Source organism: Haemorhous mexicanus, chromosome 1 (genome assembly GCF_027477595.1).
Source record: "Haemorhous mexicanus isolate bHaeMex1 chromosome 1, bHaeMex1.pri, whole genome shotgun sequence".
In the NCBI taxonomy this organism is placed as follows: domain Eukaryota; kingdom Metazoa; phylum Chordata; class Aves; order Passeriformes; family Fringillidae; genus Haemorhous; species Haemorhous mexicanus.
Genome location: NC_082341.1, coordinates 84,909,146 through 84,931,468, shown reverse-complemented (window position 1 = coordinate 84,931,468; position 22,323 = coordinate 84,909,146). Strand labels below are relative to the sequence as shown.

Below are 22,323 nucleotides of genomic sequence, written 5' to 3'. Positions count from 1 at the left end.
AAACATCAGGAAAAAAGAAAACAAAATTTAAATGAAATTATTAAAACAAATTAATCACACTTTGGGATAATTTTAAACCACACGTATTTAATTGTTTCGTCTATTAAAAAACAAGCAAAGTCAATACCAAGGAAAAAAGGTAATTATTTTTTAAATACTTGTCTTTTTTAATGCTAAAAATTGTATTTACAATTCAATGCTAATATTTTTATTTTTAAATGCTAAAATCAAATGCAAATACTTTGTCACTTTTAAAATGGGATTTCCTTCTGCATTTATTCAGAACCTCAGCCTTGCTGAACAGATAAACTTGATTAGATGCAAACAGACATCAATAAATTATAAAGTCTCTCTTCCATGTACTATTCATAGAGTTTGTTTCATCATTTTTAAGTAATCATGACTTTTCCAGGGTAACAATAGAAACACAAAACCAGTTATTAAAATGACGACTAACATTTGTTCAGGTATATTGTACATGCACTATTTGTTCACACTCAGGCTTTCATATCAAACCATCTAATGTTAATTTCTGTATTCAATATTATAATTGTCATAACAGTGACAGTCCCAGATTATGAACAGTGCAGGGTACAACTTTGCCTTGCTCTCTGTGTGCTTGTAAATTCTTAGGTGCGATTTCTAAATATGTGGTGAAACCCTAAAAAAATCTTGATAATTGTTTATATAGGTGCACACAAATATCTCTTCATATTTGTACTTGTTTGTCCGCACATACTGCCAAGTATCAGGGACTTTTTTCTTGCATTATTTATCTATTTCACTCCCGGAGACACAGGAGCAGCAGTGCTGTAATCCTGTGTGAAGCTGCTGGTACAGCCTATAAAGAACCCAGACTGTTTCCTCAAGTCACCTTCTGGGGCTCAACAGTGAAAAAGTCAGGAGTAAATAACATTGCGTTGCTATGACTGGGTTTGTGTGTACTGATTTTCAATAGCATAATAATCATGATATTACACACTAAAATATCTACTAAAAGACCTTATCAACACCTTAAGGTCAAATCTCAAGCTAAAAAGTGTTTAACGGAGAAAAGATGTAAAATTAAAATTTAAACCACAGTTATATTTGCTTCATGTAATGAACATCAATTGCATCATCACACAGCACTTGGTCATGAAATCCCTATTGTGAATGCCTTACAAGATACACTGGATGTAGCTGCTCAGACAAGTGGCTTTGTTTACTGCAATGCCTAGAAGATGTTGTAAATGAGATAGCAGATTGATAAGAGAAGGGACAAGAAAGGGAAGAGAGTGCTTCATGATTCTGGAACACCCTGGGGAACCAAATCTTACCCTTTCATCCTAAAACACCTGTGTGGTCTGTGATGACTCACTCAGACCACATCTTTCTTTAGTGCCTTCCTGTCTTCTTAAGGGCCTACCTGGAAACCAAGGGCACCCATTGGCAGGGGGAATTCACTGTGCCTTCTGGAACACCCACAGCTACAGCTGAAGTTAACTGGAGTTTTGCTTTGCATGCAATATTGAACAAATGTAAAATATTTAGTCATAAACATGCTCAGATGGACTACCTAAACCCTTTTAACTTTAGCACCGATCTTTAGTTACTCCTCTATAAAATGGGAGTAACTATTTCAAATCAAGTTTCCCAGAAGTGCTGTGGAAAACAAAGATGTTGATGTTTGTGAAGTCCTGACCCAATAAATGCTGATAATACTGTATTTAAGAAGGGGTTTGAAAAACTCCTAGTAAAACACATACTAGGGAAAGAGAAGAATATGAAACCTTAATTAACTGCTGATGATTAAATGATTTATTTAGAGATACAATGCAGCATCCTGTGAAAAAGAGTATAAAATGACCAAAAAAAAAAGCGTTCTGATACACATGCGTAGTAGGACTGAATAAATATTGTACAAAATTTTAGGAGAGTAAAATGATACTGTTCATTCCTGAACTCTTAATCTGTGTGGTTTTTAAGTTTTAAGAACTCTTTTCTTCAAACTTTCCTCTTGAAAGATAAACTAATAGCTATGTTACGTGATTCCACATCCACTGCCTTAATACAGTTTCCATGTCCAACAGGAAGACATTTTTTTGATCAAGAAGAATGAAAATTATATTAATTTTTATATTTTATAGCATATAAGAAGCTTATTGCTAGTATGTCAATTAATAACACTGTGTCCACCAAAGGCTGAAAGATATTTTCCATCAACTTAAAAAAAAAGTAAAGTATGAATAATCTGCCAACATATTTTCCATTCTTACTCTTTCTGTGCACAAATAAGACTCTCAGACCCCTTTAATCCTCACTTGGGTGAGAGGAAGGACTGAGTGAGAACACGTAGAGGTACAACACGAAGACACCAATGTCAGTGAGGAGAGTCAAGTCCCATATAGGAGGGATGAGGAGATGCCTTGATTTTGGGGCTGAAATCCTCATGTAAAGCTAGGGAGAAGAATGTAACTGACACATCAGACTCTTTTCCCCTGTAACTCATTGAAAGTTCAAATTTCGTCTCCCCATACTTTGATATGAGCAAAGGCCTCCACGCTAAAGCAAGCAGATGTTGAAGTAGCTGTGATCCCATGAGAAGTTTGAACAGAGAGATCAAGAGGAGTGATGAAGACTCTTTGCCCTCAGGGAGAGAAGATCTCTGTTCTCAGAGATGAAGATGATCTTAGAAATAGATAAAGAGAACCTTTGCTCTCATCTTTAAAATAGAACCCCTTAAACTGACATGGCCTATAAATGCAGCTGTGGAAAAGCTGTGAAAGATGGGAGGAACTTCATGATTTCAGATTTCTGAGCGGCTGTTATTCGTGGAAATTAAAAGCCATAAGAGCTGACAAGAGGGACTCCTCTCCCTCTTCACTTGGGACTCCCAAGTGAACTGAAGAAAAACTATTCTAGAGATGATAAACTCACTGAATTGTTTCTGTACATCATTAGAGGGAAAGAAAGAAGTTGGGGGGAAGGCAGTGTTCTAAAGTTTTTATTCTAATTCTTATTATTCTTTTGGTTTCTGTTAATAAAGTTTTCTTTGTATCCTTTTAAAGTTTTGAGCCTGCTTTGCCTTTCTCCTAATCCTATCTCACAGCAGGAAATAAATAACTGTATTCTAGGGAGTGCACTGTTGTTTGGCCAGCACTGAACCCACCACATTAATTGGTGTATTGGCCAGGAAACCTCAAACTGGCAAACCAAGACCACTACACAGCTATAGAAAATGAATTAATTGTTGGGTAATTTAATCAGATGGCTTGCTGATAAAATTTGAGAAAAGACTTGATGTCCAGCACCTGACAAATTATTATGGGTTTTTCTGATATGAGAAGTCTGTCCAGATGGCCCTAGAATGAAGGATAATATTCAAAATGCTGTTCTCAGAGAACTGTCCAGCTGTATCTCACATGAAAATGCTTTTGTGAATTTTTAAAAAAAGCATTAAGTATAATGGAGAATACTGAAGAGAGCATTTAAATGTAATCCATTCACAATTTAGAGTAATTGACTCTGTTGGCAGGAGTTGTCTGAAATTAGGCTTTAATGGGCACAACTGTTAACACATCAATCTCATACAAGCTACATCTAGAACTAAGATGCCAACTTTTTGAAAATTGTCTTTCAGTTTGTTCTTCTACCTAATACATTTCTTGATAGCGTTTATAAATTTGACACCTGCAATAAAAAAACCTTTATATAGAAGTTTTACCCTTATTATTCCGCTGATAAACATCTACAGATACTTTAAATCTGTTTAAACATGTATGAATATAGACAAGGTTCAGCAGCTGGGAGTAGAAACCCAAACACTGACATTTGTAGTGAGAAGACATTTTTGGAAGAGCATTTTCTGACAGGCTTACAGAAGGTCTGGGAAAATGGAACAAGTCTCACACATTAGAAGCAGCATCACTTCTTATATCCCTATGAAGCATTTATGTCTCACATTAGCATCTTCCTGGAGTTCACCCATACCCTTCATATTAGAATTTTGTCCTGCCATCTGACAAAGCTGTACTCCGTCCACAATTAATGATCTTTCACATCTGCCAAGGGCTGAAAGTGTAGCCAGAAAGAAAGAACTGAATCCTTGAACTCCCCATCACAGCAAAGAAACAAATTTAACAGGGCCCCAAGGAAGACCCATTAAACCTTCATCACATATCCATCAACAAGGTGACCATAATCTGGACTCTATAGGCTGGAGTGGTATTAAAGAATAAACAAATTAAACAATTTTGAGGACTTCCATCAAGACAGAATTCAACAAGAAGGGAAGAAAGAACGTCATTTTAGTATATGTACCTTAATTAAGAAGAGGAAGAAAATTCTTGAGACATACTAATAGAATCACATGTAATATCAAAATATGCTTCTATTTCTTGCAGTACAGGATTTAGTGTTTTATAAATAAAAGCTGTATGAACATTTTCTTTGGTTTAAGTATTCATACAGTGGTTAGATTTATCTCCTTGCAATCTTCAAAGCCAGATCAGGACACTTGTTGATTTTAAAATATTTGTTCAATTTGATTTGTAGAAACAAATTGAAAACAGACTTAAGGATGTCAAGAACTGCTTGTAAATAAGAACAATTTTTTAAAAACAAGCTGTAAAATCTAACAAAGGAACCATGATAATCTACAACTATCACCCAATTAATTTATTTTAGTACAATTCTTCCCTGTTAATATGAATGTGCATATAACTAGCCTGATTCATTCACACACATAGCACAAAAAACACCATCCAAAATTACAAACTTTTAGGGTATTGGTAATTAAATTAAATCAGATGCAACAAAATCAGTTTTGTTTATCCTTTCTTTATATTACTTCATGGAACATTTTTTTTAAACAAAATGTAAGAGGTGGTGGGTTTTTTGCTGTGAGATGGTGCATGGGACAAATACAATAGAAAGTGCTAATTGCAGGAAAACACTGAAACTCTAGGAAAAGATTGGTGATTATATCAGTAGAGGCGGCTGTTAAGGAAAACTTCCTTCCTTCCAGGTAGATATTTCCTAATAATAAATAGTAAATCAGCTTAGATTTACTAATCCTTGTGATCTACCACTTTAGAAGAAACAGTATTTTTCTCTGTGCTGCAGTGAGAATGATAGGGCTATTAAATCATAGGAAAAGTGGAAGGAAGGAATCACTCAATTCTCTTCCAAGTCCTGGAATCTTTTCAGGATGTTCACAGGAGGAGCAGAAAGTGAGAAAATTAAGATTTTAAAATTATTTAAAGCTTAATTGTTTCCATGGATTTCTTTGGAATTTTGCTTCTCTGCCCCCTCCCCACCTCACGTAGTTGCAGGAATCCTCCATGTGGTACAAGGTAGCATACTAGGAAATTGCCTTCAAGTAAGTTTGGAACTTTAATTGCACAGAATCTACAATGTTTTTAAATCTCTTAACAACTACTTTAAGTGTTAAGTGTGTGATTGCCTGGGTTTTATGATAAAGATCATATTGGCATGTGTTGGAGGGATGTTTGGAAGCTAGACTAAGCAACAAAATAACAGAGTACAGGAACAGTCTTTGACATCTTCCTGGCACTCGTCAAAAGATTTCCAAAGAAAACATGGAAATGTCTTTTCTGAAAGTTTTAGCAGCTGTGTGTGTGGTGTTTTAAGACTCTGCTCTCTACAGTGGTTTTGTTTTTCCAGCCAAGGAAATGTATCAGAGAAAATTCAGAAAATTATATTATTTTAATTAAATCCTTTGATAAAGCTCACAGCTATTTTTTCTTAGTAAAGGGTTCTAAAGTTTTAAAAACATTCAATAGGTTCCTGAACAGTTAACATGGAAAATCTGGAGATCAAGTCAATCAATAAGCTAGGAGTTAAAGGGATTTTAGTCCTGCCTTAAATGGAAAATCTTCATGCAGCTTGAGCTACACAGTTTGTGTAGAAAGTCTCAGCAATTTTGATCTCAAGTGCACATATTTTCCCATGTGAAGGTCACTATGGATATGTATTAAAAAACTGCTGTGGAACACAGACCTGCTGACAGTATGAAATATTCTTAATATAGAGAAGGTGTGCTTTTTACAAAGTTACAATGATTAAAAAAAGTAATAATTGCTATGAACAAGACTGCCAAATATTCTTATTATGACCTTGCTTTAGAGAATTTGAAAGAGGCACTCATAAAACCTTGATTCCAGAATGGCTGATCTGTGACTATCTCTATAGTAATAACAGTACTAGTATCATCTCAATAAGAAGTAATATGATGACACTTCTAGCAGGACACTTCTGCATTGATTTACTAACTGTGATCTGAAACAAGCTTATCTACAGAGGCAAATTGAGAAATAACTGCCTTATTTAAATGAATACGGTGCATACTTATGAGTATGCTTTTCATGTCTTTTTTCCATAAGAGGGACCATAAAAAGATGCTGCTAAAGGAAACATCAGAAGTGTCAAAAATTACAAAGTCACTGATAAGATAAATGGGAAGGTAGCCTTTGTGGACTGTCTGATTTTGCCTTCTCAAGGTCAAGCTGACAAGACAGGGACATGTACTCAATCGAGGATCTGAAACAATAAAAAGTGCAGACTCACATTCATCCCAACTAACTTTGTACACTCAGCTGAAGTGCCTAAGTAATACTATTTTTCCTGAGTGGGGGACACACATCTTCAAAAAGCATTTTCACCTAAGATCTGCACTGTCCTCTACATACTGAGTCACACTGTCCTCTATATGATCTGTTTCTCATACAAAATAAATAAAGAATGCATTCGCACTCACTAATCTACTCCATCCAGTGGGATAACAGGCCATTCTATGCTACAAAATTTGGGAAGAGACAAGATGGCAAAGGCGAAGACCTAGATATGAAAGAGGAAGAAACTGCTGCCAATCAATTGACTTCTCATGCCTCTAGAAATTGAAGCAGATAGGCACTGAAAGGTGTGCAAACATGAAAATAAGGCTACAGTCACACAGAATCATCAGAATTAGTGATGAAGACAATGTTTTTTCCAGTATCTGGTTTCTAATATCTCTAACTGAAAGTTTGTCTTCATGAAAAAGACTTGTAAGGAGGTAGCTAGTGTGAGTCAGGTCCATCTTGCTAATGCAGCTGTGAAGCAAGGATCTATGGTTCTACCCAAAGGGAATGCCAGAATACAAAAAGGGTTGTCATGGCACACAAGTTGTCCAAAGCACATAACTTCTGCCTTATAAGCATGGCAGACAGCAATTCCAAACAATTCTGTAGAGTTTGTTCCCAATATCAAGTGCATCTGCACTTAAGAGAACTAAGTGCTGAGCTAGTACAAAGCAGTGTAGCTTCACTGCTTGTAAATGAGCTGTATCATCTCACACAGCTGACTGTCTCCGTGTCCCAACAATTACATTTACAACTGAATGTAAGTGTTCTAGCTATAAGTTGCAGCAACTTTCCCCTCAGCTTCTAATGCTGTTTCCTTTATGGTGGTTTGAGCACATCCTCTGAATTAAACATTAATAGATATTAAATTAACTCACAAGCAGAGTTCAAACAGAAAAGAGGCTTATGCACACCAGGAAAAGGATGCAGAAAACAGCATAAATATCTGCAATTGTCAGTGAATTTGGTAGGGAGCAGAGAGAGTTCAAAGTAGATGTTCATAGTGGCTGCTGACCTGTTAAAAATGTTTCTTTCTGCTCTGAAAAACCCTCGGAAGGAACCAAATGGTATTTCATTGCCATGTCAGATTCTCACAATGTATTCCTTAGGTTATGTGCAGAAATGCTTCATTTTAGAAGCAGATCTGTCTCTTTCAATTACCAATGCAGACTACAAAGCATTTTAGCAACATCATATGTCAATTTAGCTTGTTAAGTTATCCTAATTGGCTCTTTCTTAAATTCAGTGACAGCAGGAAAAAGAAGATGTTCTTAGCAGTCATAAGTGCTTATGCTTTAGCACTACTAAAGCATCTAGCCAGCTCTTAGATTGAATAAAGATGCAGAAGGTTTGATCTTGATGCATAATACCTGTTTTTAATGTGCTGGGGAGAGCCAAGACACTTGAATGCTCCATTGACCATAATAGCAAGCCTTGTGCAGAGAGCTTCACATTCTTCCATACTACAAAAGGAATCAAGGGGAAAAACCCAAACAATTAGTAGTGAAAACAGAGAATATTTTTTATAACTAACTTTATTTAAAGTGAAAGAATCTAGACAGAAGCAAAAACAGGTACACAAAACCTTTAGCTTCAAAGGGTAATAGTCAAAGTTATACCCTAATCAGTATATACCAACAGCTGTTACCACATGACAGCTAAAAGAGAGCTATAACCATTATTTACATTTTTAGTCTATAACTTATTGGACAATTCTGGTCAGAATATAAAGGTATCATTACCACAGGCAAATGCCTCATAAGCAATCTCAGGAATGCCACGGAGGAAATAATGAACTCTGTTATTCCCTTTAGTACGTTTTTATGATTATTCTGAGCTAAAGGATAAAGGGAGAAGAATGAAAAGCTTGCTCAGCCTTTCTTTTGCATAGCACATGCCCTTGAAAAAAATTACCCTTAGCCTGATTGCAGGATAGAAGTCAATCCAAAATGCTAGAATCCAAACAGAATTTAGGAAATGGAAATGCATCTGAATAGAAAAGCAGGGTCCTCCTAGATGTGACTGCTTCAGATAATAAACAATAGCTTTGACTTGTAAAACTTCTGGCAGATGGGCTGCTACCCTGCATATTATGCAGAATTGTGCGAGCAGCTCTTTCAAAGGAGCATTTTAGACATAAGGAACCAGTCAGGACACACTCGCCATCCCAAAGAGAACTCATGTTTGGTGTTCCTACAATTTGCTGGGTGCCCTCCCCAGCCCTACTGAGACTGCTCAACAAGAGATGTCTTGTATGTCTCAGCCATGGGCCAGCCCAATTAAAGTGCTTTGACTGAACAAACATTGGCAATTAAGTACTGCCCTAGGAACAATTTCTCTATGATATGACAGGGTTGTGGTGAGAACTGCCAAACTGCTATGTCTGAGAGACACAGGGAGACAGCTGACACATCTTCCCACAAATCAGGAAATTCACTGAATAACTCCTAATGCTCCCCAGCTGTGGTAAAATTACACAAATTTAGGGCTCTAGGGACAGTTGATAAAGCCTCACTACTCCCCAGTTAAAACAGAAGTTTTGTCTCAAATTTGTAAGTAAAAAATCTGTCTCAGAAAAGTATGTCTTTTCTGAGACAGCCCTCAAAACCTGATTTTTACACACCAAACCCTCTCTATACCTTTCATACATGTCAGCAAATACATGCATAACTTTCACTTCATCTGTAAAATTCCTGTACTTATACAATTAAATAATCTCAAAGCTCCAATGGCCTTCAGAAAACAGTATAAATAGTATAAAATAATTTCTCCTTCCTTCACCCTGGCACAACAATGTGAGCAGTAACACTGTACTTATTGTCTGCCTCAAGTCATTCATTTGTAGAGCTAAACGTGTAGTTAGTACAATTTGATGGATTTTATTTGTTTACATCATATTAGTAATGAGATCAAAGGTCTCTTCTATTTAGCTGGTGTTTGACAACAAAAGGTTCTTATACTGGGCTGAAAAGTCAAAGCATATTTTTTCCTGAAAATCACTGAGCTGAATTCACAGTGCATAACTCACTTTCCCTAAATGAGTGTGCTGGTAAGCATTTGGCCATCAAACACAGGTTCATGAATCTTAAAATCCAGCTCCTGTAAATAAAACACTAAAAATTTTTTGAATAATTTTTTCATCATTAATGGACTGGGACAACAAATACATCTTAAGAATATCTAAAAAAATCTGGAAATAGAAAGCATTGGAGGAATTTTGGCCACATTCCTTTATTTATTCATCTGTACTTCAAATCTCATTTGGTCAAATGTTCCATTGCTGTTCCAATTATTGAATTTTGTCTTCTCTGGACAGTTTTCATGCTCTTTCCCTCATTTAAAGAAATTTTATATATAATTATACATGCCATATATATATATTGCCTAAGGGAACATTTAATTTATTTCATTTCACTATATATGTTACAAAACAGCATTGATGTTTCCTCCATTAAACCAATATACCAGTGACCATATCAGAGAACTGACAAGATATTTAATATAGATGGACTCTTCTAAGAGGATGGGGTCTCTCCTACCATTTCCAGTAATGCATAAGAGAATAGCTGACACATCCATCTTCAGGATGCCATGGCTTTCTCTTTTCATTCACTGATGCCAATCAGAAAATTAATAAAATCAGAGGGTTTTTCACTCACATGTCCCTTTGTAAGGATTTTTAAGGTAGCCAAACACAAAAAAGTAACCTGATGTTCCAAGCAAGAAGAGACACTACAGCACTGAGTAAAAAGAGCATGAAAAAAGAAGAATTACTTACATCATCTTTGCTGTCCCTGCAGCCCCTTGAGCAACACTCTATTTTTAAAAAATTAAATATGAAAAATATTTGGGATTTAAATAGGTTCCTTTTTCATGAATAGGAAGGAACTACCATAACATTTCAATGATTAATCTGTGTTTCACAATAGAGTGAGCATGTCTTCAGAACATACTCCTCTGCAGCACAGGAATATGCTGGCTGCTGGGATAAGGGTCTTACCTGTGGGATGTCAGCACAGCTGCACAGCCATCCTGAACTTCCTTCAGGATAGCTTTCCAAAGGTAGCGTTTAGAGCAGGGGTCCATTCCAGAGCTGGGCTCATCCTACAGGAAAAATGAAAATTACACAGCAGCATGGAAAAAGCATACCACAGGTTATGCCCAGCATGAAGAATTAACACAATTCACAACAAAATCATATATTCTTCGTTTTAAATGTCACATTTTCAGAGGGCCACTTGAGTGACATCCTGATCAATGTTTTGCTTTAACACATACAGTTTAATGTCTAAATTTATGAAAGGCACATTTTAGTAAAGAAGTATATATATAAACAATATTTAAATATAATCTATATGTATTTAAAAATGCATATCATGTATATAATTTTTTATATAACATAGAGCTATAAGTGTTTATTATATCTGTTTAATTACATACATATACTCTTTTTGATAAGAGAGACTTGCAAGCGTTTTTTCTCACTTTCTGGAAGGATTTGGTGACTGTTTCTGATCTGCATACACATCTGCCATGAGCACAAACAACTGGAGAAGCCCTATAGCTCCCAGATGTCTACATTGCCCATCCCATATCCAGGTGCTTGATGTTTAGATTTGACATCTTATACCAGTTACTCCCACAGCCCTTTTAAGAGGAGTTTTCACCCACAGAGGAGAGAATTCACAGGGTTAAATAACATTAAGTCAGTGCAAAGCAATGGCAAACCCATTTCCCACTCGGATGGCTTTCATGAAGAAAGATGTGCTGCTAAAAAATCTACATTGCCTCTTCTTATCTATTCCTCCTTTCCTCCCTAAATCAAATTTTTAATTTCATCCACTCATAGAAGCAAAAGTAATTATATTTGATTGATAAATCCAGTCTCTACAAAACTAGGGAGAAGGAAACTGTTCCAGTTGCTTTTTATCCTGTGGAATTCCATGGAGAGTGTCAGAACCTGTTAGACGAGTATGGCTTTGGCCAGGGTATTTTCAGCAAGGAATCCCAGCTGAAACCTGGAAGCAAAGTTTTCGAGAAACAAAGCAAACAAAACATCCAGTTTGAAGCTAATTTCACTGCCAATGTCAGAGGTTAAAAAATTCAGTTCAGTATCCCATTAACCGTGGATTGCTAACAAAGAAAACACAAAAAACAATAAACATAAAGCAATCCACACTGTTGCTCAAATTAATAGCTATGATCCTGGATGCAATTTAAAAGCATATTCAGTAGTTTATAGTGCTGCCTTTGCTTTCAGAAAAAATAATATTTAAAAACCCTCCTTTTAAAATACTGAAAAACTCCTTTAGCATTCTAAAGCCAGCAAATGTTTTAATGTTTAAAATTTGACATATTTAGATATCTTTCTTTCCTCTTTTCATTCTATATGCAACAGTCTATGCCCTGCAGCAAGAAGTAGGCTGAAATGGATATTTGCAGTAGTACACTGTCATAAAGACATTCAAAACCAGTTGGAACATTTCCTAAGATCAGGAAAAAAACAATGATTTAAGATAATCTCCTCCTTTTACTAGCTGAACCAGGGTCAGTTAAAGCATAAAATGCAAATAAAATATGTTCTCTTAGAAGTGAGGCAACAGCAGGCAGTTAGAAGCAGCAAAATGTCGAATCTTCTGAAACACAAACCCTAGAGAACACCTATTTTATCTGGATCTGGTTTACCTGCGATCTTTTCCTGGAAGCCCAGGAATCGCCCTGAACTCTGAGGAGCAGCTTTCCTATGCCTGACTGTTTTGAGAGATTTATTGCTATGGTTTAGCTCTTCCCAGCCAAGTTTTAAGAAAGTGAGGTTCAATATTCTGTAGTGAAACAATTTGCAGTGGTATGAAAGAGAATGTAGAGTTGTAATGATGCAGTTCTCAAAGCTTTGTATGTCCTTGATCTTCAATACAGAAGTCATTGCTTACAGTGGAGTGGCCAGTCAGACCTAAATGGGCAGAAGTATGCAAGAACCAAAACAACCTGGGATAAGTAATTCAAATTAATATAACTCAGAAGCATTGCTTGATTGGGTGATTTGTGAATGCAATATAATGTAAGAACTAGCCAGATTTATGAAATAAATGCAACCTAGTAAGAATTAGGAGTATCCTAAAAGTACATGGGTCAATTAAAGATGTATTTGGACCATAGAATACTACAGTGGCATTTGTGCTGAGAGTTTTGGTTTTTTTTTCTGCTCACCCAATTGCTCCAAGGAAGAAGAAATTAGGAAAAGAAAAACAATTACACTTTCTATTTTTTTGAGCACTGGAGAATAAAATTAAAGCCATTAATACAGCAGAAGAAAGAAGACAGTTGTACATCAATTACTCACCAACTGATCAGGAAAATACCTGATTTTCTTTAGAGCAACACACATGACAACAAAATTCAATGTAGCCCATTTTTCATAAGCACAATATTACTTTTACTCACCAGTAAAAGTATTTGGGGTTTACCAACTAAAGCCACAGCAGTAGAGAGCTTCCTCTTTGTGCCAGCACTGTACGTTCTCACCAGTTTGTCAGCATGGGCATTGAGGTGTAACCTGTTAACAAGGTCCTCTGCAACCTGTGGTTTGCAAATTTGAAGGCCAGCAAAGATGAGGCAGGTTAGATAGCATTTGTGCAGAGATTGTAAGAACATTCTGGTCATGCATGTTAAGAAAATGTACATGCTGTTTCCTTATTTACCCACACTTGCTGCACATTATTACTTTTGAATCCTAAACACAGGGGGCCCCTTCATTCTTCAAAATTGATGCAGATTTTCTCATATAGAAGTCTGGCTTTGTCACTGCTCAACACAGTCATTTGTATTTGGTTTGTGTCCATGGGTCAATGATCTAAAATGTCTCTCATTTCAACTTATTCTCTACTATTTATTTGATCAAATACCTGAGTAACTGAAAATTCAAGGAAAAAAGTTCTCCGTCAGCTACAAAAAAAGATGAAAATGTCAGAAAACCAAGTCGCAGTTGAGGATTTAGTGCTTCTTTAAGACAAAATGTAACAGGATCAAATTAATATAATTTTTTTAATACCTGAGAGGGGTAAGTTGATCCTAGCTGGATTGGTAATAATTACTTTAACAAGAATTTATGATCCGAGCAAGCTGGGAAGGCATGTGAGCACAGCGGGAGACTGTGCTCCTATGGCCTTTTTCTTTACCCTGTCAGAGATTATCCTGACATACAAGGCTCCCTAAAATACTGGTGCTAGAGAATATTAAATGTAGCAATTATCTTTATCTATCTATATCAACTCCTACTGCTAGACTGTCCTCAGGGATATAGCTTGAAACCATGAGGGACACAACAGAAACTTTTCTGCTTGCTGCTGCCAGATGCACACTGCAAAGCAGCAGGTGTTTGGCATAGACTCCTGGGGGGCTGTGTCATCAAGGAGTGATGAGCTTTGTAACACAGCAAGTGTGTCTTCTACCTGTATGCAGGACAGCTGGAAGATTCTTGTAAAACAAGGAGTTGCATGGTGCTGCTGTTGCCCAACATTAATTGCCAGAGCAGACCCAGCAATATGGTTCATTGTCCTTGCTTCCTCTACGTTACCTCCAGCAAAAGGCAAGGAGGGACTTGAAAGCTTAATTATATCACATGGAGAGTCTCCACTTCATTCAAAATTCCAATTGAAAAAAAAAAAATTAAATAAACAATATTGTGAATTAATGTTCAATATCCATCATAAACAAACTGCCACAAGCATAATAATGCTTTCTATAGAAGATTTTAATGCAAGCACCTTTGTAAATGATCAAGATATTCATGACCCTTTTAGAAAGATTTTTCAGGTAAGTGATACTTATAGAAGTAAGAGACATCTCTGAGAGCAAGTTGCCTGTAAGAAGGAACAATGCTGCAGCGGTGAGAACCTGCAATATTCTTGTGATGATCCTTGGACTGGTATCCACAGTCGCTGTGTTTGGGGTACCTGGATGTAATACCTGACAGTAGTGCATGTTCTCATACAAAAGTCACATTTCAGAAATATTGCTCTGTCTACTTTAGATGCAGAGAGGTGTTTGTTTTTTTTTTTTTTTTTAATAATAACAACTGTTAAATTAGCCACAGGTAATATTATACTGAAAAGTTCAAGGCTTCTGTATCAAAGTTAATCCACAGTAATTTACTTCCAATTAGAGGTTATAGCTGTGGTTTTAAAAATGGTTAATCAACTAAGTTATATTCTAAGATAAGATAGCTGAGCTTTGTTTTGTAATGTGGGGTTTTTTTCACATTATATACCAAAGCCTGTGGTAGAGGCCTTATCCTGTCTACAAAACTGACCTGACTGCTACCATTGGGAACGCATGAATGCTAGTGACTAAAGGCTTATCCTCCTACATATTCATCAACAGTCACACAAATTACACAGAAGATCTCATAAGAATTTAAGACCAGAAAGTGAAAAAATATGTAACCCCATGTTGACACCAAATATATGTTTTGAACTACAATAAGCTTCAAGAGTAATTAAAAAATAATCAAGAGAGGACCATGCATAACAGCAGAAATGTAGTCAAAACTATTCTTTAGCTATGACTAGAACCATTCTTTCTGACTGCTTTGAAGTGTTGTCTCAAGTCAGCAAAATGCCTTTTTTTTTTTTTTTTAAGAGACAATGAATGCTGCATGGGGAAGAATTTAGAAGGTCAAGGAATAGTGCCAGAGAAAGAAGAAAGTAACTATTCAAGTTAGATGGGCCTTCTTGTAGTCTGTAGCCCCCAAGGAGACTCAATCATGTCAGGTATGAACATAAAGCTCTTTGTAGGGAGCAACATTAAAAAGAACTAACTTTGCAAAATTTTTAGTTCCTCACATTGAATTCTCCTCTCTCTGCTGTGTGCTCAAGCATTCAGCATGACTCCACAATCTCCTGTTTCCTACAAGGAGATAAAGCCTGGCAAGCATCCTGCTATAGAAATTTTCAAGACAAGGTTTAAAAGCTAAATAGGTAAAAGCAGAGGAGTGGGAATCATTTCATAGTACCCACTTTGCTGCTGCTTTAAATGTGGCGAGCTTCCAAGATAAACCTTGAAGGTCATCTCAGTGCACAACACAATCTGGCCTCATATCTAGATGCACTTCTTTGGTGCAAAACATCAAATCAGAGCTCTTTTGTATCTGAATCACATCAGCAACATAAAGGCAGAAGGAAGGGCCAATTTTCTTATTCCTAAGTATTTCCCAGTTTCATCTAAAAAAGTCTCCTATTTCTGCTACTCCCCTCAACTCTTATATTTCAGAAGAGCACTGCAGACTATGGTTCCACAAATATAAGAGTATAGAGCTCAATCTTCTTTCAAGAGATGACCCCAAGACTTTTTTCTTTAATGCATATTATAAGATTTCCAGTAATGTTTCAGCTTCATCAATAAAACCTAAGCAACAACAAAACAGTAATTTGAATGAAAATTAGAAACATTATATATTAGCTATATTGTAGAGGAGCCTGAATATCTCCATAACAATTTCATTTGTCTGTATAGCCAGTGTTTTTCATCACAGTACACTGGAAAGTAAATAAAAAATCCCTCTTAAACGGCTTTAAATGAAAGTCAGAATTGAGCATGTGATCAATCTTCAGCTACAGATACACACATTTATGCAAGAGAATTACAGTTCTAATGATTTCCTTCCTGTAGTGAATGTGAGATATACACACAAGCACCTTCTCTCCCTCCTTGCCTTATTCACCATTATGCTGTATTTGAGTAATATTTCATTGACCTTCATCAGCAAAGAGTGAGGAAATACATCAATTTATTTAGCAAGTTGGTAAAATTGAGGCCAAAAAAAAGCTAGAGTTATATACAAATATATACATTGTAAGCACACGTGAACCGTGAAAATATTAAATGTCTATTCATGGCTGTAATCATGTATTTAAACTTTTTCCTTCCTTCCTCCCTCCCCACACCAGCAGTAAAAATTATAACAGACTTCACATCTATCAGCCAGCTATTTCCCTATTTTCCAATATCCCTTAAAACTATAAACTTTTTTCCTCAGCAGTTCTAATATATTTAGTAAAAGATTTTCCCCACAATTAATTTGGGCTAGTCCACCTAGCTGTAGAACCAGCATTGGAATGAGCCCTTCAATCTGTAGCATCTAAACAAAATCCCCCAATACTTTGTGGAGTTCCTAAAGACAACATTCAGTCCAGAAGAGGCAATAAGATAACTTTTTACACACATGCAAATATCTGTGGGAGTAAAGGTCAAAACAGGCATGGCCTCCTCCATCCACCAGGGTACTAAGAGATCCATTCCACTGAAAAGCAGTAATTGTGTAACTAATGCCTATGGACTTCCAATCACTTTAAAAATTACTTCCAATAGTCAAGCAAAAAAATTAAGTGATGCTAAGGACTTTCAGTCTCTGTGTCTTCCAGAAAAACTTGGAGTTATCAATCAATTGAAAGACTAGAATCAATCTATTCAATGACTAGAAACATCATGGTGTGTCTATCTTTACTTGAAAGGCTGTATCCATCAGTGTATTAGTTTTTATCATTTCTGACACAATAAATAAAATGCATAACTTCTTGCTATTTATTTAAACAAATCCTCATAAAGGAAATCTGACCCAACACTGAAAATGTGTATCATACCCAGCATGAATGATAATAAACATGGATTGAATTCTAGAAAATAACAGGAAAAATAACTTTATATGTCCAAAGCAATAATTCAAAGAGTCAGGTTCTGAGTAAGTAGATACAGTGTAATTTGAACATCCTAAACAGCAATCACTCATCAATTCCACACAAAACAGTATTTATTTGGCTTCCAAGTAAACAGAATTTTTAGATTTCTTACATTTGGAAAGTGTATATCCATGGTCAAGTTTCTGGGGAAGAGTATTTTTAATCCCAAATTCTCATAAAACTGTACACACTAATTCTGCTTGCAGTCAAAAAATAAATAAACGTACAAAGAATATATGAATTTATAGATTCCCATTTCCAGCACCTATAGAATATAAAAGGTAAGGAAATCATTGAGATTCTAGAATCATAGCAAAAACTTCCTGGAGAGTTAATGAAAAGAGAAAGCATACTGGCACTCAGAAGACCTGATAAAGCTTCTTTTGAGATTTGCAACAGAAGTTTTAATGCTAATAAGGGATGCCATTTGATGTTATGCTAATAATTTTAATTTTTTAACAAGCTGAGTGCTGTATTTTGGAACAATTTGAGATCTAGGAAGCTGATATATTAAAGAAATAAAAATTAAAAGTACTATATTTAATCAATATATTTCTAAATAATCTAAAAGCTTTACTCTAATTTTTCCAATTTTGAACAAAAAAAAACTTTCAGAGCAGATTTGTGAAGTATAAAAAAACTTCACATTCCATGTGAAGCTTAACACTTATAGTAAATGACCCATTTTTCTCCTCCTTTCCCATTCATTTAATTACTGTTTTGGAACATTAAGTGCACTCAACTTTATGTCAGGCATTTAACTCCTGCTGCTGATAAATTTGTCTAGCAAAGGATTTGGTCCTTGACATTAGTGCTTCAATAGACAACTTCAGCAGCAACACAACCTGTGATTCACCTGCCTGCTCACCAATTTCTTAAAAAACAAAGCGAATATATGTTTCTTTTGTTATCGAAGCAATGTACTCTCTAGAATATATGTGTCTGTGCATATTAGTGTAATTAGCCACTGGTATATATTCAGAGGCAGGCTTGGAGTGCTGTATCATAGGCAGGAGGGAATGATGAGAAAATAACAGCTCATGTTTTCATACAGCTGCTCCTCTAAAGCATTCCAAAGTCTTATTTTCTTTATAGGCAGCTCAAAAGCTCACTTTCTCCAGGCACCAGCCATTTCTGAGTTGAAGCACAGCAGCTGTTGAGCGCTTGACAGCCGTGCCACACAGTCAGGAGGGCCCGCTGACAAAAACATTTGTTTTCCTCTGAGATAGCTGCATTTCAGTTTTTGGTGGAGGAAAACCACAGCAGCTAAATATTATTTGCAGGAGCACTTTGATGCCTTGATCGCAAGCATATGGCAACAAAGTCTGCTCTGCAATCCATGCAGACAAAAAATTAAGACGACTGAAAAGAAGGATGATCTTTCTTTCACAAATGTGATGCTAAGACACAGAAGGCTGACTATTAAGAATAGTCTAAGCTTATATCTAGATCATCTGAGGTCCAGGAAGGTTAATGCCTGTCTTCTCTCAGTACACGCAGTAACATAACTCATAACTAAATGAATAATTTTTATCCACTTGAAGAGGGACATGTATGTGATGTACCATACCACTTGAGGAACTCTTCCCTAACTGCTATGGAGGAACTGACACTTCATGGAGAAAACAGGTAATTAATTATAGTTGAGGGCTTTAGTGCAATAACAACCATCCCTTAGAATATTTCTTTTAAATCAGAGGAAATATATGCAAGTTTTCAATAGTCTGAAGTAAAAATTAACACCAATAAATTATGAAGGGTAAACAATCAAACAAAAGACTGTATGATAATTTCTGAGCACTCTGCAAGTAAAGGGTTAAAACATGTAAAAGTCCAGGCTTTGTCCTGGACAATGGATACTGCCGAAGACAAGGGGCAAAGACTTGCAAGAATCGCTTATTTTCCCCAGAAATACCCAAATTATCAGCTTAAAACAGTAAAAAATTCAAAATATTGCCTGTCCTGATGAATACTCAATGTCCCCTTCAGGAATCATACTTTTTTCTGAAATAGCACCTTTCTGCTGAGGATAAAGAAAACAGGCTACAGAGAACCAGAAAGCAGTCCTCTCCTGCACAGTCAAAGAACTGGTTGCAAACCACTTATTAGACCCTGAGGCAACAGCCAGAAATGCGCTGGGTAGTAGTGCGGGGAAAAAAAAAAAGCTATTTCAGTTCATGCAGTTTTGCTTCAGGAAAAATGAAAGGAAAACAACAGGCACTGTTCTGGAGGTTATGAGAGCAGTGCTACAGCAATAGCTACTACTTGGGATCAATCTATACAAAAGGAATTGAAAGGTACCAATTTCATGTCACACTACAGTTTTCTCATGTTAATAGAGATGCAATTAAGAAGAAAAGACTGAGCAGCTCAAGTCAGGTCATATTGTAAACTTCTATCTGCTGATACAGAAAAAAAAACCATATTTTGCACTGTGTCCATTTTGTACTTAATTTCTGGTATCAGCTGATTTGTTGCCTCACTACAGAAAAAAGTTCAGTCTGCTGATCAGCACACCCTGTATCTGTAAATCCAAGAGCTCCCAGTGATATTCCCAAATATTGTCAACTTGTCTGCTAGTAAGTTCTCAAAGAATTTTCTTTGGCCTGTTCTCCCTGGACAACCCAATCTTTGTGTGGCAGCTGGAGCATTTAAGAGATTGCTCCCATCTTGTGAAGTTTAAGGCAGCAGAATGCTGACAGCTCCTATCTCAGCACCCAGATGTTTCATTTATTTAAACAGAATCATAAAACAATTTTTTGTTCCTTCAAAGTTAAATGGTATCTCTGAAGAATAGAACTTTTCAGAGGTACAAGAATCAAAGCATGGTGATCACTCACAGTTCTTCATGAGTGATAGTGAAAGCATCGAACCATTCATAAATTTAATTTCTTTTAGGGGCTTTTTGCCGGAGATTTCATTTGCAATAATGTTATTTTACTATCTGCAGTGATGTTATTGTGTTTTGAACCGGCATAACAGAGAAAAAAAACCACATTATTTAAATAAAATTATGGTAATGACAAACCTTATTACTAAAGTTGTTAAGATGAAATATTAGATAGTTTCTCATGTTCAAAAGGTCTAATGGTTCTATAAACCCCACAGTCCAGCCAGGCAATAGCTCCCCCTGCAAATCTGTTCTGGATAGTTACCTTATGGATATCCTGCTTTGGAATTCCACGCAGTGTGCAGTAATAATAAAGATGCTCCCAACCTGTTAAAAGTTCATCCAGGGCATCTTGTTGTGGACAATATCCAATAAGAATACCTTCAGAGCTAGCAGAGAGTATATCCATTTCAGACCTGTTTAAAGAAAAAGAAAAATATTTGAATGCAGTTTAACAAATCCCATGGCCCTGGCTTCCACGCTTGGGATACAAGACAAACACACTTTATCTCAAGTCTGCAGATAAAGGAGTTTGAGTCTCTTTGCCGTGGTTACTTAGTGCAGCACCACCCACATCATGCACACTTTTTGTCCCTTTTGGATTAGCACAGCCACCAGCATGTCACTGTTGTGGCAGCGTGTGTGTCAAGGTCAGCAAACCAACACATGAAGAGACGTCCATGAAAATTAATACTCACCAGTTTTACTTCTCTTATCTTTTAGTAGTACCTGCTCCAAAGAGACACATTTCAAATCATGCATTGCTCATACTGGATATTATACTATCTACAATATTATATTTGTATCAATCAATTGAATATTGAAGAGGAAGGACTTGAGAGAGATAGAAACTTTGATGAGTATTCTTTGTGTGTCTATGACCACACATACGCATGCGTGCATCCTCTAAACAACAAGACGAAACAAAACACAGGATATTAAAGCCTAGTAACTTAAAGACAATACAGGAAAAAGTATAAAATTATCCTGATTTAAGAGACCTTGGCCTTCACTTTGTAGCTCTACAGCATTACTTGAAATTGCATTCATTGCTAAGAAGCAAGCTTGATTGCAAGGGTGTCTCATTACCCATAATGACACTAAATCTATCCTATTTATTCCAACATCTAATTCAACACTCAACGATGCTGATTTACATGTACAGAAAGACCTATCAAAATGAAGATACTTAATAATAAAAAAATCTGAGCTTTGAAAGAAAAAAGTTTTCAAAAGATTCTGAGTAACAGAATGTTTTTCCTCTAAGTGGTTTTCTACATTTCTGATTAAAAGAACTAAATATATGATTAATCATTTAGACATAAAGTAAATGTGTTAAATGCAGGATCTACAAATACTAGCACTAGTGAAAATATAAATATGTATCTCCTGTTAACAAGATTCAGGAATCTGGGGAGAAAAAAATTCTGCATTTTTCATAATGAACCACAGCATGAAAATATATTTTAATGCTATCAAAAGGTAAATTAACGTGATTATGACAAACCTTGCCATAGACTAATTAGAATGGTCCTTTGCTGTTAATGACAAAGTTATAAAATCAGGGTATCTTGGCTGGTTTGGATGGTGCTACCTAAGTTATCTGCCTGTAGACACATCTCTAAATAAAGAGCAAAAAATAGGAGGTGATAGGGGAAAGAGGATAACTGGAGTGTTCCTCATCAATTTATATCCTCCTACAGGACATTTTCAATGAAGTATATCCAGAATTTTTACCATCTCAGTTTCCAACCATACATATGGCAAATTAAACCCTTTTTCTATAGTCATCTTTACCATAAAATATGGATTGAATAATGCTGATCTTTTTATATAACCAGCCAGAAGCAGTGGATTCCTTATTTAATTAATTCTAACATAGCTAAATACTATCCACAGTGAAATGTTAGCTAGATGCTCTTGAACATAAACAGATGTGTCTGAGGTTTGTTTTGTTAGGAAGATTCATGCACAGGGTAATCTTTTAGTGCAGCTGTTGTCTTTTGAGAAAAAAGAGACTGGGATTTTGATAATATGCCAAGTTTAGTCAGAAGAGAACAAATCACACTCAGGGGTA

General features: G+C 36.0%; 1 protein-coding gene across 1 annotated transcript in view; it reads right to left on the bottom strand.

The window, feature by feature from the left end:
- The window catches only part of ABCA13 (ATP binding cassette subfamily A member 13), a 168,221-nt gene that overhangs the window by 7,916 nt on the left and 137,982 nt on the right, over positions 1-22,323 (bottom strand). The window contains exons 49-52 of the mRNA XM_059852346.1: positions 20,512-20,662; positions 13,065-13,199; positions 10,624-10,727; positions 7,994-8,086 (exon numbers count right to left, since the gene is read on the bottom strand). Of these exons, the coding sequence (XP_059708329.1) occupies positions 7,994-8,086; positions 10,624-10,727; positions 13,065-13,199; positions 20,512-20,662 (483 nt within the window). The remainder of the gene's footprint in view (positions 1-7,993; positions 8,087-10,623; positions 10,728-13,064; positions 13,200-20,511; positions 20,663-22,323) is intronic.